Here is a 16,088-nt window from a genome sequence, read left to right as displayed (position 1 = left end):
CACATTTTCTAAGAGTCATGAATTACTTAAAAGGGAAAGATCCAAACCTATTTTTCTCAGTGGTAAAATACTTGTACTGACACAACTACTGACAGATTAAGTCTCAAAGGAAAGTCATGGCTTTGCTTTGGTATACCCATCACACAGAGCAGTATGTAATAATATAGCTATGTAATACCTAGTGTAATGGCAATTCCTCTTCTCATATTCCGTAAATGCTATGCTAAATTAGTTTTTCCATTTAACAAAAGTTTTATTAGAATAGGCTGAATATAATAAAATATTACTGTTCAAATGAAATGGTTAGCAGATGATGTAAGACCAGGGTATATATAATATCTTATTATGTCTACGTTGCTCACTCTTCTATATCCTAGATTCAGAACATCTTGAAGGCCACTGCTGTCTTCCTTCTAGTGCCTAATAGAACAGAGACTACAGAGTAGACATTCATTTAGTAAATGTTGCTGCTTGGATGAATAAATGACTAGATGAAAATATAATGTACATGCAATCTAGAAAGAATGTATATACATGAAACAAAATCACCTCAGAAATTAAAAAAAAATATTTTACCGCATGTATCTATAAAATAAAAATAATGAATATAAAATAATTATCTTTAAAAATAAATAAAATGGTCATTTTCAGAGGCCTTCATCAGTTAACAAAGTGCCCAGAAGAATTAAATAAACTTATACATTTTTAAATGATTACCTATATGATAAGACATATTTCCATAATTGTGCAAAGTTGCTATTTCAAATACATTAGTCAGAAAGAAAAACTGACATTCCAAGATGTTAAAGAAGTAGTCAGTATTTAATGTGGTGGTTATTTATTAGTTGGAAAAATATATAGGTAAGGAATATAAGATCAGAAAAACAAAAACGGGGAGAAAAAGTTTTGTTTAACTGTATTTACTGCACTAACCCTTTAAATCCAAAAGCAATTATAAACATTGTGGAGCTCTCAATAATTGCCCACTGAGTGTGTAAATTTAAAATGGCAATTTCAGTTTTTATTTCACTAAGACACGGAAGAAAATGGAATTGAATACTAATTAGTGTAAGTGTGTCATACACCTGAAAGATTAGGGGGATACTGTGCTCATTATAAGTGAGTTTAAGCAAAGTACTCAAATGTTTCATTTGAAGTACTGAGTATAAACAAAAGAATGAAGTGACAAGGGAAGTTAATAATGTTCAAACAGAAAATCTGGTACACGTACATGAGTAGACTTCCCAGAGTCTCTTAGATATGATTTTCCTTTAAGAAAGGGATACACTTTTTCCTTTAAAAAATAACTTAGGAAATAAGATGTTATTAAAGAATACAATAACATAATAACGCTGAATGTAATCTCGAAACATTTCTTAAATGAAAGTTGTGAGCTTTCAGTTTTCCTCCATTATACACAAGACTGTTTCATCTAATATAAAAGCCTTTTTGGGCTTTTTTGGCTTCCTTACTATAAGACTTTTTGGCTAATTTCCTCGTCCCTCAAACAGCTGTATTGAGGTCAGATCAGTTGGAAAACCCAGGAAATTGTTCTGAGGACCGGGAGAAGGGTCTCCAAGGTTGGAGGGAGACAGCGTGGTGGTTGTGAGGTGCGTGGAAGTGAATTGGGGGAGAGAAAACGGCAGTGCCACAGAGGGGAGGGAACCCTTTTTGTGGACAGACAAAAGGGAGAGAAAAAGGGGTTGAGGGTAGCATAGGTTTTGTACAAGAGGAAAACCTCTCTAGACCACAGACAGGGGAGTGAGAAGTATTGAGTGTCTCAGATATTTTTGCAAATAGCATTTGGAGTTCCAATTCTGAGGTTTTGGAAATGTGCAACTTTCTCCACAGTGGAGCTGGAGCACACACTCCTGGGGAGAGGGAAGGTGGTCCCAGAGGGCATAGTGTGGTGTAGAGATCTCTGGGGCACATTGAGAGAGGACATTCCCCTTCCTAGAGTACTTTTGAAAGAGAGTATATTGCCTCCCCAAGGACAAAAACCCTGCAGGCACCAGCAAGAGGCTTTTCAGCAGCAGGGGACAGAGGCATCCAGAGGAAATATAGCTTTGTTGCTGCTTTTATCAGTGCTACACCACAGATTCTGCACACTGCACAGGTGTGGGACTGTTCTGGGACAAAGGACCTAAGACACAGCATGGAGAGGCTCTGTTTCAGAGGAGCCTGTTGTGCTGGGTCCTTTAAGACTTCAAGTTTTGAATCCCAGCCACATGCCAAAAGAAAATCCACAAAGGGAGAACTGACTGCCCTCAGTATTCTGTGAGGGCTGCATGAACAGGATGGGGTGTGAGATCTCTCGTCTGGGGACAAGAGATTGCAGTGGCACCATTTTCCCCTCAAGACCAACATGGTGGGACTCCAGAAAGCAGCACTGTGGCCGCTGTGGAGGTGGGACCCAGTTACACCAAACAATGATCCCCCTGTGTGTGGCAACCGCTTATTTACTGGGGTGAGACTGACTGTGAGACTGCGCACTGGGCCTCTCCTCAAGACCAGCACAGCCAGCATCCTCCATGCACCAAGCACACTGAAAATCGAGTGCTTGAAAACGACACCCACAGTTCTCATGGAAACAGACCAGGCTTACTTTTCTCTCTTCTTCTTCTTCCTTCTTTCTTCCTTCTCCTTCTCCCCCCAACCCCTGCTCCTCCTCCTCTTCCTCCTCCTCCTTCTTCCTCCTCCTCCTCCTCCTCCTCCTCCTCCTCCTCCTCTTCTTCTTCTTCTTCTTCTTCTTCTTCTTCTTCTGGAATCAGGCTTATACTTTCTTCTTTGTTTCTTTAATTTCCTCTCTCTCTTTCTCTCTCTCTCTCTCAGATAAGGCTTAAATCTTTCTTTCTTTCCTTCTTTCTTTCTTTCTTTCTTTCTTTCTTTCTTTCTTTCTTTCTCTTCCCTTTTCTTTGGAATTAGCCTTACAGTTTTTGATTCTCTCTTTTGTTTTTTTCATTCCTTTTCCTTTTCTGTTTGTTTTTTTTTTTGGGGGGGGGTGGGAATCAGGCTTTTATCCCCTTTTTTTCCAGGGTTACCCTAACAAACAAATCAAAGCACATCTAACAAAGCAAACACCCCCCACTGCAAGCAAAGAGGGGTGCTGCAGAGGACTGATGTTTGGGAAAGAACAATCAAAATGCAACAGCAGAGAGTATCAGAAACATTTGCTGAAATACCAGACCTAATGGCATTAAAGGGGACAATGTATGACCCCTTTTTAATATAGCATTACTCTCAGGTACAGGAAACATAAAAATCTTTTGAAACACACAAAAGACAGAAATTTAGCCTAAATGACAATGCAGAGAAATTTTCCCCAAAAGAAAGGTCAAGAAGAAATCATAGCCAGGGACTTGCTCAAAACAGATATAAGCAATATGTCTGAACAAGAATTTAGAAGAACAGTCATAAGACTACTAGCTGGGCTTGAAAAAAAGATATAGAAGACACCAGTGAACCCTTTCTGCAGAGATCAAAGACCTAAGAATAAGTTAGGATGAAATAAAAAATGCTGTAACTGAGAACCAAAACAAACTGGATACAATGACAATGAGGATTGAAGAAGAGAGGAGAGAATAGGTGAAATAGAAGATAAAATTATGGAAAATAATGAAGCTGAGTAAAAGAGGGAAAGGAAATTACTACATGAGGGGAGACTTAGCGAACTAAGTGATTCTATGAAACAAAACAATATCTGTATCATAGGAGACCCAGAAGAACAAGAGTGGAAAAAAAGGGTAGCAGATTTATTTGAACAAATTATAGCTGAGAACTTCCCTAATCTGGGGAAATAGAAAGAAATAGACATTCAAGTCCAAGAGGCACAGAGAACTCCCCTCAAAATCAACAAAAACAGGTCAATACCACAACATATCATAGTGAAACTTGCAAAATACAAAGATAAAGAGAGAATTCTGAAAGCAGCTAGGGACAAAAGATCCTTAACCCAGAAGGCCAGACACATACAGTAGTAGCAGACCTGTCTACTGAAACTTGGCAGGCCAGAAGGGTGTGGCAAGAAATATTCAATGTGCTGAAAGGGAAAATATGCAGGCAAGAATTCTTTATCCAGCAAGGCTGTCATTCAGAATAGAAGGAGAGATAAAGACTTTCCCAGACAAACAAACAATAAAGAAGTTTGTGACCACTAAACCAATCCTGTAAGAAATTTTAAGGGGGATTCTCTGAGTGGAGAATAAAAAAGAAGACCAAAGCAACAAAGACGACAAAGGACCAGAGAACATCACCAGAAACACCAACGCTACAGGTAAAACAATGGCACTAAATTCATATCTTTCAATAATCACTCTGAATGTAAATGGACTAAATGCTCCAATCAAAAGACATAGGGTATCAGAATTGATTAAAAAAAAAAAGAAGACCCATCTATATGGGGCTGACAAGAGAGTCACTTTAGATCTAAAGACACCAGCAGATTGAAAATGAGGATGGAGACTCATTATTCATGCTAACATAAGTCAAAAAAAAAAAAGCCAAAAAAGCCACACTTATATCAGACAAACTAGATTAAAATTTTTTAATGTTTATTTATTTTTGAGAGAGAGAGAGAGAGAGAGAGATTCTGTGTCTCTTCCTTTCTGCACCTCCTCTGCTCATGCTCTACATCTCTCTGTCTCTCAAAAAATAAACGTTAAAAAAATAAAAATAAATAAACAACACCACAGAAATAAAAGCAATTATAAGAGGATACTAGGGAAAAGTTACATGCCCACAAACTGGGCAATCTGGAAGAAATGGACAAATTCCTAAAAACACATAAACCACCAAAACTGAGAAAGGAAGAAATAGAAAATATGAATAAATCCATAACAAGAAAAGAAATTGGAAGTAATCAAAGATCTCCCAACAAACAAAAGTCCTAGGCCAGATGGCTTCCCAGGGGAATTCTACCAGACATTTAAAGAAGTATTAATACCTATTCTTCTCAAACTGTTCCACAAAATGGAAATGAAAGGAAAGTTTCCAAAATCATTCTAAAGCCACCATTACCTTGATTAAAAAAACATAAAAGACCCCACTAAAAAGGAGAATTACAGGCCAATACCCATGATGAACTAAGATGCAAAAATTTTCAACAAGATACTAGCAAATCAAATTCAACAACACATTAAAAGAATCATGCATCATGAACAAGTGGGGATATTCTTGGGCTGCAGAGCTGGTTCAATATTCACAAAGCAATTAGTGTGGTACAGCACATTAATAAAAGAAAGGATGAAAACCATATGATCCTCTCAACAGATGCAAAACATCTGACAAAACATAGCATCCTTTCTTAACAAAAATTATCAAGAAAGTAGGGATATGAGGAACATACCTCAAGATCATAAGGCCATCTACAAAAGACCCATAGCTAATATCATCCTCAATGGGGAAAAACTGAGAGCTTTATCCCAAAGGTCAGGAATGTCCACTCTCACCACTGTTTTTCAACATAGTACTCTAAGTCCCAGCCTCAGCAATCAGACAACAAAAAAATTATAAGGCATACAAACTGGCAAGGAGGAAGTCAAACTTTCTCTCTTCGCAGATGACACAATACTCTATGTGGAAAACTCAAAAAACTCCATCAAAAAACTGCTAGAATTGAAAAATTTAGTAAAGTCACAGGATATAAAATCAATGTACAGATATTGGTTGCATTTCTATACATCAGCAGTGGAGCAGCAGAAAGAGAAATTGAAGACTTGATCCTATTTGCAATTGCACCAAAAACCAAAAATTATCTAGGAATAAACCTAACCAAAGATGTAAATTACCTGTATGCTTAAAACTATAGAAAACTTATGAAAGAAATTGAAGAGGACACAAAGAAATGGAAAACATTCCATGTTCATGAACTGGAAGAACATATATGGTTAAAATGTCTATACTACCTGAAGCAATCTACACATTCAATGCAATCCCTATCAAAATAACACTAGCATTCTTCACAGAGCTAGAACAAACAATTCTACAATGTGTATGCAACCAGAAAAGACCCTGAATAGCCAAAGTAATGTTGAAAAAGAAAACTGTAGCTGGAGGCATCACAATTCCAGACTTCAAGCTGTATTATACAAAGCTATAATCATCAAGACAATATGGTACTGGCACAAAAACAGACACATATATTAATGGGACAGAATAAAGCACCCAGAAATGGACCCACAAATGTATGGCCAACTAATCTTCAACAAAGCAGGAAAGACTATCCAATGGAAAAAACAGTCTATTCAACAAATGGTGCTGGGAAAATTGGTCAGCGACATGCAGAAGAATGAAACTTGGTCACTTTCTTACACAATACACAAAAATAAATTCAAAATGAATAAAGATCTAAGTGTAAGACAGGAAACCATCAAAATCCTAGAAGAGAACACAGGCAGTAACCTCTTTGAACTTGGTTGTAGTAACTTCTTACTAGACATGTCTCTCGAGGCAAGGGAATCAAAAGCAAAAAAAAATCAATCTATCTTTAATCAAGATAAAAGGCTTCTGCACAGCGAAGTTAACAATCAACAAACAAAACTATAAAGCAACCGATGGAATGGGAGAAGATATTTGTGAAGGACATATCGGATAAAGGGTTAGTATCCAAAATTTATAAAGAACTTACCCAATTCAACACCCAACACACAAAGAATCCAGTAAAGAAATGGGCAAAAGACATGAACAGACACTTTTCCAAAGAAGACATTCAGATGGCTAACATCACATGAAAAAATGCTCAACATCACTCATCATCAGGGAAACAGAAATCAAACCCACAATGAGATAACACTTCACACCTGTCAGAATGGCTAAAATTATCAACTCAGAAAACAATAGATATTGGAGAGCATGCAGAGAAAGGGGAACACTTTTGCATTGTTGGTGGGAATGCAGACTGGTGCTGCCACTCTGGAAAACAGTATGGAGGTTCCTCAAAAAATTAAAACTAGAATTACTGATGACACAGCAATTGCACTACTAGGTCTCTACCAAATGGGCACATGAACCCCATGTTTATAGCAGCACCATCAACAATAGCCAAATTATGGAAAGAGCCCAAATGTCCATCAACTGATTAATGGATAAAGAAGAGATGGCATATATATACACAATGGAATATTACTTAGTGATCATAAACAATGAAATCTTGCCATTTGCAACAACGTGGATGGAACTAGAGTGTAATGTTAAGTGAAATAAGTCAGTCAGAGAAAGAAAAATATCATATGATTTTACTCATATGTGGAATTTAAGAAAAAACAGATGACCCTAGGGGAAGGGATGGAACAATAAGAAAAGCAGAGAGGGAGGCAAACCTTAAGAAACTCTTAAATACAGAGAACAAACTGAGGGTTGCTGGAGGGGTGCTAGGTGGACAATGGGCTAAATGCGTGATGGGTGTTAAGGAGGGCACTTGTTGGGATGAGCACTGGGTGTTATATGTAAGTTAGGAATCACTAAATCCTACTCTTGAAACAATACTACAGTATATGTTAACTAAAATTTAACTTAAAAAATATTTTAAAAAGACTTTTTATGTGCCTGTATTGTTCTTCTGTGAGAGTTCATTATCACCTTCAGACTAAAAGCAAACTAATAATAATAATAATTTTATCCCCTTAAAAGAGGTATTTAATTATTTTAGTTAAGTTGATAAAGTTATGTTTAATCTAAATTTCTCTAAAAGTCAACCACTGTCCTATTCCATTGAGGTTATTTTCACTTATAACTAGTGGGATAAAGAGAACTTAAAGTTGACTTGTACTTTGGAAGGCAGAATGATGTGTAAGGTTAAGGTAGGCAATAAAGTGGGACAAAATAAAGTGAAAAGTCAGGACTGAAACATTAATAAGGTGTTTCTCAGTAAAAATACTGCAAAAGGATGTTATTGTGGTTTATTAAAACATGGCAATGACTGAAGCTCTCAAACATAATTTGCCAAACCCAGATGCAATCTAGTGACATTGTCTCACAGTGTTGTGCAATTTTTGCTATTAATTTTAATTTCTAAAGCTTTATCATGACTACAATCCCACAAATGCATTTCATAACAGGCAACTAAGCTGATTTTTAAAAAAAATGGTCTCTGCAACGATTTTTAACAATAAAATATAGGCATTTTTGTTCTCATCTATTTTAAACCTTAATTGTATATTCATTAGCTTGGGATCAAAAGTGTATAAATGTGCCATTTCCACTATCTGGAATTCTCTTTGCACATGTAGCTACAGATTAGAAAAATCATGTGTAATCTAAGAAGCAATTTCTGCAAATGCATGCAAAAATAAATTCATCAAACAAAACAGTATCTGGTAAACACATGGAGCCATAAATTAATTGTAAAAATTCACAAGAAACCTGAACAAAGGAAAAATCTGAAGGGGATTTTGGCCCAGTTTTTAAGGTATGGAAATCATGTTACCTGGCCATAGATCAACTTTTCATTCTACTAAATTCCCGTAAATCAATGCCTGTACATTGCACCTAATAATGTCAAATCATGGATTTCCATGTTAAAAATTACCTCTGACTCCAAATACATAGTAAACAAAATCGCTCAACTACTTAAATCAAAATTCTGTAATAGCTCCATGGAAAAAGCCCCAAACTTTTTAGTATGTGTGAATCCTAAGGCACACTTACCTCACTCGCTAAATTTGAACATGTTCCTCTAGCAACTTATACACAAGTCATGATTTTCTATATGATGTTCCCCAGATTCTCACTTAGCATCTTTGATCATGCTGCTCTGTAGGCTTTTAGTCTCCATTGAAAGGCATTTTCCAAGGCCCACCTAAAAAGCTATTCTCCCACAGGCTTTCTCATGATAATTATTTCTTCCACTAAACCCACTGTATACTGGGTATTCCTTCTCTTCAGCACACACTCAATGACTTGTTACAGGTTATTAATGTGCTCTCCCCAACAGGGGTATAATCTTTCACAGAAATCATGCTTTAATCATCTTTTCTGTCTTCCTAATGTGTAGTTTACTTACATATTACTTAAGGTAAGTCCTCAGAAAGCATTTAACTGGATAAAATACAATGTGTTGGTATTATTACCATCCATCCCATTTTAGGGAAATCACTTACGATCTTGGTATATCATGTTTTTTTCGGTTTAAAAAAGTAGCTGGCTGGTGATAATAAATAGAAGAGTATGAGTTGAAAAACCCTCAGCTATTGAAAGAGGGTGCTGAAGACATTTTTGGTATTCGCGTTATCTATTCTGTACATTATATGTTCTGTGCATGTGAAACCACTTCTAAGACAGAGAAAGAAAACATGCATTTTTTATTTTCTTGAAGTGTCAAAAGTTGTGGCCAAATGTTAACATGTGGCCTATGTGGAAACCTTCTAGGGGAGCCTGGGTGGCTCAGCTGTTTAAGCTCTTGATTTCGGCTCATGTCATAATCTCACAGTGGTGAAATAGAGTTCCTTTCACTCTGAGCCTGGAACTGGCTTAACATTCTCTCCCTCCCTCTCACTCTGCCCCTCCCTGGCTTTCAAGCACTGCATGTGCTGTCTCTCACATAAAAAAAAATAGCAATATTTATACCCCAAGAATTTCAACATTGTTAACCCTCAATACACTTTACAGTCAACGTACATATATCCCACAGTTTCAGATTTCATAGCCAATTTGGACTCAGCTGAATCATCCTGTCCTCTGTTACCATGAAGAAAAGTCACACTTTGGGCTGTGATTTGTATTCTTTCTGAAATGACTCTGGTCATTCCTTGGCAGTCACCTTGTCCCATCCCATGTGTTACCTGAATCCATGGCCATCTGTCATTTTCTGCAGCTGTCCATGCATTTATAAGCCCCTTCTTATTGAGACGTGCATAGTAGGGATACCATTTCTGGAGTCCAAAAAGAGCTCGGTGGGTAGAGGAAGCTGTGATTTGCTGATTTGATATGATTCCACCTTCGATTCCCAATGGGCCTGAGCATTCTGGGAACAAATCAGGAAAAAATTGTGAATGTATTAGAAATAATCCACATTTAAAATGTGGCTGTTAGATTTGATGGGAGATATTTTTTAAATGAATTTATTTTGTACCATAATGCTTTTGGAACTCCTCATGAAGGAAATGATTCTTTTTCCTGATGACACTCTCTTCTTCCTTTGCTTTGAGTGTGGCACCTCAATAGATACTGCCTTCCTGCATTATGACTCTGCATTATGCACTGTCATCCCTGGGCTGTTGATCACATCAACCAAAGTGCAATGCCCTTAAAGGACCTACATCATAGTTTACATTTTCAAAAATGAGCATACCTCATTAATCGCAAGCCCTCAATAAATATCTTTGATCCATTGTTTCTTGACTAGCCTATATCTGAGTTTTGTGTCAAAATCATTTTCATACTGACTTTACATTTCCCACCACTATAAATTTTTTTAACTTTAATTTTTATAAACATCATCAGATATGCTTCCAACAAAAATGGCAACATGTAAATATGTCAACTTTTAATAATAACTTGAAATATGTTATAATAGAAACATGTAGAAAAATTATTTTTATGAAGTTAAGTAGGTAAACTCTCTGAATTATACATAACTTACATACACCAATAAGTAAATTAAGATGTTAAAATATTTATATTTCTAATATTTTAAATTCAAAATTCATAGCTAAACATATAGGTGTTTTGTACTAACATTTTAATTTAATTTTATTTAAATTTGTTATCTTGGAAACTTAAGAAAACTTTCTTAATAAAAATTTTAAATTCTAACATTAAGCATAATGCAATTCAAATAATACGTTCTTGGATATCAAATGGCAAATCTACCTGAAAAGTATATATATGAATTTCTTATTTCATAAATTTCACTACAAACTAAATTTATTAAGGTTTGAAAATTCAGAATAAGTACTATTATGATAGTTCTCTTAATTTAGGTTGTACATTATACTCAACATTTTGTCAAGTTAGATTTGTACAATAAATATGATAATTTCATTATAAAATATACTATGCTGATTGATAAGAATTCCTGAAAAGATGAAAGGAGTACACTGACATTACTTATCAGTATAATAAGCCAACTTGATCAGTGATTATCACCAAGCATACTCTGGATTTTAATAACTATTGAAGCCCAACACTTGTCACTAATTAAATGTTTACACTTAGAATATAAAAGAAATAATTTTGCAGCTGCACTATAAAAGTTAATTTTATTTATCTTAAAAAATTAAAAAGATGTTTCTCATTGGTAACCATTTTTTCATTAAACATAAACATGTTTCTCCTTTGTATTCCATATTCAGGGAATAGGTAGCTCAAGCACATTACCTACTAACATTTCTCCAATGGCTTTAAAACCTTGGGATGCTTTTTATAAAATGGATGAAAATATGTGGAAAAGTAATGATCTTAATCAGACTTTATCAGTAAAGATGGCATTAATACAACAAAAATTGCACCTTGGTTATTGACAACTGATAAATTATATACTTTTAGGTAGACGTACTATATCACTTTGAAGTCATTCAATTAAGAAGCCATTCATTTTTAGAATTGCAATATTGGGAGAGGTAATAATCTGATTTTCACATTCCAGAGAAACTAACCTCAAAACCTCAGATGTTGAACCTTTGGATTCTTGTTTTGCTTTCCACTTTAAACTTCAAAAATCTTTCCAGACTTCATAAAAGCACTAGGAGACTTTCATGATGATACTTTGATTTTAGACAATTGCAGGAGGCTGGCTTTTTAAGGATATTGCCATGAAAGGAATCTCAAGCATCCTTGTCTTGAATTTGTGCAACATTTGGATGGGAAAATGCCACAGGCAAGGAGATCATTGTACAAGTCAGTAAATAGGAGACCATAGGCCAGTCGGTAGAACAGCAGAGTGAAAGAGCCAGCTTTAATTTAATTTAATTTAATTTAATTTAATTTAATTTAATATATAATTAAACTCCATGATGGCCTTAGAAAAAACTCTACACCATTTAGTTGGGTACTTCTAAAACCCTTATGTTGAATTGGACATTCTCACCAAATCTGTAACCATTTTAAAGGGGAGAGATTAGACCTCAAACCACACTATTCAGTAAGTCTACTTCACTGGTACTCTTAACCTACCAACTTCCACTTATTAATTAACATGTCAGCAATTATTAATTAACATGTCAGCAAACACTGTTATATTATCAGATAAGTCAAATACCCATGAACAATTAAAAAAAAAAAAAAAATATATATATATATATTTGTGTCTATATACCTATATGTATATCATTTTTTTACTCTGGCACAAGGATCCCGATCTTAGTTATGCCCTCACTACACATAAATTCAAACAAAACACAATTAAAAAATATAAAGTGACGTGTTATATCTTTATAGGGCTTTACAGCTTATAAAACATTTTTACATGAGCTTTCCCACTGCTGTGATGTCAAATTTATTGGTATTTCTTTTCTCAGTCTTCAACTCCACACTTTTATTTATTTTTTTATTTATTTTTTAAATTTTTTTTAATGTTTATTTATTTTTAAGACAGAGAGAGACAGAGCATGAATGGGGGAGGGTCAGAGAGAGGGAGACACAGAATCTGAAGCAGGCTCCAGGCTCTGAGCTGTCAGCACAGAGCCCGATGCGGGGCTCGAACTCACAGACCGTGAGATCATGACCTGAGCCGAAGTCGGAAGCTCAACTGCCTGAGCCACCCAGGCGCCCCTCAACTCCACACTTTAAAAAATAAGTTTTTATAATGTTCGCTTGCATACTGTATGTTGCAAATCAATAAAGCACACCAGAGGAAACATGAGTATGTGTAGGGTTCTTGAATGAAGCATGCATCCTTCAAGTGCCAGCTTACTTCCTTACTGTCTAGTGGTCCTCAGTTTTTCTTGTTTTAAAAATTGGGGTTATGGTGACACTGTGATTCACCAGCTGTGAGAAGTGCTTTTCTTCTATAACTAAAAATTGTTTAAAAAGAATGTCACTTGCATGTTTCTCTTTAGAGCATACTACTGAGCTGATCCTGGACTTTTAGCTTCTCTGGGGCAGGCACTGGGTCCCACACAGTGTTGCATCCTTAGGTGCCCGTGGTGGTTTGTATATACACTGAGTTTAGTCAATAGGTGATGCATGTTGGTATTGGGGGCTATGTTTTTCCACAAAGTAACCTCGTAAGCAAATCCATGGCATATACTTTATTTCACACCGAAAGTTGTCACAACAGTAGCTCTTCTTCACTAGCTAATCATTTGGATCACAATCAAATGGATGTCGTCATAATAAAAAAGTTCAAAATCCAATTTCCTTTTGCCTGTGCTATCCACTTCCCCAATGTCCTATTAAATTCAGCAGTTACAAAAACTAATGGAGGAGTTGCAATACAGAATGCAATTATACACCTAAGATTAAGTGACCTTAAGCAGTGAACAATAAGATGCTCAAAATAAAGTTAATATGGAGATACATATCATCATCACTATCAACAAATAGAGAACAAATATGAAATAATAATTGATGAACAACATAATACTAGATGCTCATTCTGAAGTTCAAAAAGAGCATTCACATGTATTTTCTCACATCAGCAAAATGGTACTTCAAAGAAAAAAGGTTAACACACTTATTTCATAAATGAGAAAACCTTTGTGAAGGGAAGTTAAGCTTCCAGATGAACTTCAATTCCAGATGAGTCTGAAACTGAAGCCGATTCTTTGCCCATAAAATAATAGCAACTGAAGAGCAAGTGAAGAGTTAAGTAATTCTTCAAAGGTTAATTCTGGATCTTTTTCTTCTGCTGTTATTTTATATGGGGTGTGTTTGTACTTATACCAGGAGACAGGATAGGACAATTAACATCAAGATAACATGTAGAGTATCACTAGTGACATTCAGGATAAGACAGAGCTTTCCTAAATTGGGATACATTAAAACAATGGATGACAGTTTATGGCAGAGAGCCACAGAAGTAAATATTGAGGTTTTCATGGTGGTTTATGCCACATAGGTGTTAAAAAATTCACCTACTACCATTATTGGCCTATGAACTGCTTATCTAATAGGGATAGGCTAATTCACTTCCAACTAATTTATTGACCTCTTACTATGTGCCCAACCATCCATCAATCCTCCATTCATTTAATTTGGTTATCTAATAGGGATAGGCTAATTCACTTCCAACTAATTTATTGACCTCTTACTATGTGCCCATCCATCCATCAATCCTCCATTTAATTTGGTTTTGAAAACTGCGTATTTATTAAAGGTATCCTATGTATTAGGGACTTTTCTAGGCAGTTGGCAATACCAGGATAAACAAAGCAGAGAAGGTCTCAGGTCTCAAAGGGTTCATATGCTAGTGGGGAGAAAAACTGTAAACAAATACCTGAATAAACAAGAAAGTACTATGAAATGATAAGTAAAGAAAAAAAGATGGGTGAGGCAAGTGGAGGTGTGTTGGGTGATCAGAGATGGCCTTTCAAGAGGTGTCACTAAATCTGATCTCCGGGTGAGTGAGAAGCAGCTACTGTAGTAAGTTTGTTGCACTGGTTTCCTCAAGGAGCTTTTAGTCCAGTGGAAGAGACACACACAGAAATTAAAAACAACAAACACATTTTAATATGGTATCTGTGATAGTGGATGCACAGAATTCAATGGGACATAGGAAGAAGTAATCATAAACCACTTGGGGCTCACGGAAGGCTCTCAGGAAAAGAGTGGGAGCTAGCAGAGTGAAGAAGGAAAGAAGGGAAGACACAGAGACAGGAACAAGCTTGGTATGATTAGAGAAGCAGAGGCATTTCAGTACCACTAGACCAAGATGGATTGGGGTGGGGATGGTCAAGAGATGAAGTGTAGACAGACCAGAACTTGCTGAGAGAACTTGCTTGGATTTTTTGAAGGATTCTAACTATGGTCATATTTTCATTTAATACCAATCATTCCTGCTATACCGCAGAAGGTAGGTTTAAGAGGGGAAAAATTATGGCCAAATAGCAGGCTACTACAATTGTAGAAATGCAAAATGATGCAGATCTGAAAGAGGGATGAAGAAGAGGAAGGGTTCAAAGAATATTTAGAAGGTAAAGTTGGGCAGACCTAGTAATAATGAAATGTCCGGTGGAGGAAAGAAATGCAGTATGTTCAAAGATGCCAGACAGCATAGACAGTGTCCCCTTTAGTTGGGATTCCCATATTTCACAAATAACACTGTTGAATCCTATCTTTCCCTGAAAATTTTGTCAAATATTACTCTTGCTGTTGGATTTAACTTGGGAGGACCTTCTTTTGTCCCACCTGCTGCTGTCATGCAGACCCTACTGAGCTGCAGCCACATCAATCAGGCTGCAAGGACAGGATTGAAAAGTGAAAATCTACCTCAGTGCTCAAGCCATACTCAGAACTACCTACCCCCAACTCATTCACATGTATTGTGTGCGTACATCTGTTGTCCCACAAAACAGTGAGCCCCTCTGCAAATAGGGATTATATCCCTCATGGCATCCAGCAGTAAACTTTGATCTTTTTTTTAAAAAAAAATTAAAGTTTATTTATTTATGAGATAGGGAGGGAGCACGAGTGGGGGGAGGGGCAGAGAGAGGGCGTCCGATGATCTACACTGACAGCAGAGAGCCTAATGCAGGGCTGGAACTTAAGAAACGTGAGATCATGACCTGATCCGAAGTCAGACGCTCAATCAACTGAGCCACCCACGCACCCCAGTAAGCCTTGATTTTATCAGACAATAAATATTTGCAGAGGGAGCTATTTTTTAAAAAATAAACATGAAAGATAAACTACAAAAATGACAGGTAATATTGTAACATTTTATTTGTGTAATTCATTTTTAAATTAAAAATTATTTTCACCTATTCTCTCAAGAGTACACAGATACAGAGGCCTCCTTTGGAAATTGTATGCTGAGGAAAGAAGAATACTTCTTTACTAATGAAAAACATGGACTGACAGTCAAGCAAACTACTTCTCTTTCAACCAGTTGCCACACAACAGCTACCAAGTATTTCTAAAAATTGTCCACCGTTATCCCTAAGGTGGGCCTAGTGGCAATTTGATCAGTGGCAATTATGGTAGCAGAATACGGT

At 36.2% G+C, this 16,088-nt stretch overlaps 1 protein-coding gene across 2 annotated transcripts in view; it reads right to left on the bottom strand.

The window, feature by feature from the left end:
• Positions 1-16,088, bottom strand: part of EDIL3 (EGF like and discoidin domains 3) — a 423,610-nt gene that overhangs the window by 134,723 nt on the left and 272,799 nt on the right. For both annotated transcript variants that reach the window (XM_060635428.3, XM_060635426.3), the window contains one exon: positions 9,777-9,958. In XM_060635428.3, the coding sequence (XP_060491411.1) occupies positions 9,777-9,958 (182 nt within the window). The remainder of the gene's footprint in view (positions 1-9,776; positions 9,959-16,088) is intronic.

Source organism: Panthera onca, chromosome A1 (assembly GCF_046562875.1).
Source record: "Panthera onca isolate mPanOnc1 chromosome A1, mPanOnc1 haplotype 2, whole genome shotgun sequence".
Lineage (NCBI taxonomy): Eukaryota > Metazoa > Chordata > Mammalia > Carnivora > Felidae > Panthera > Panthera onca.
This window is presented reverse-complemented; position numbering and strand designations above follow the sequence as displayed.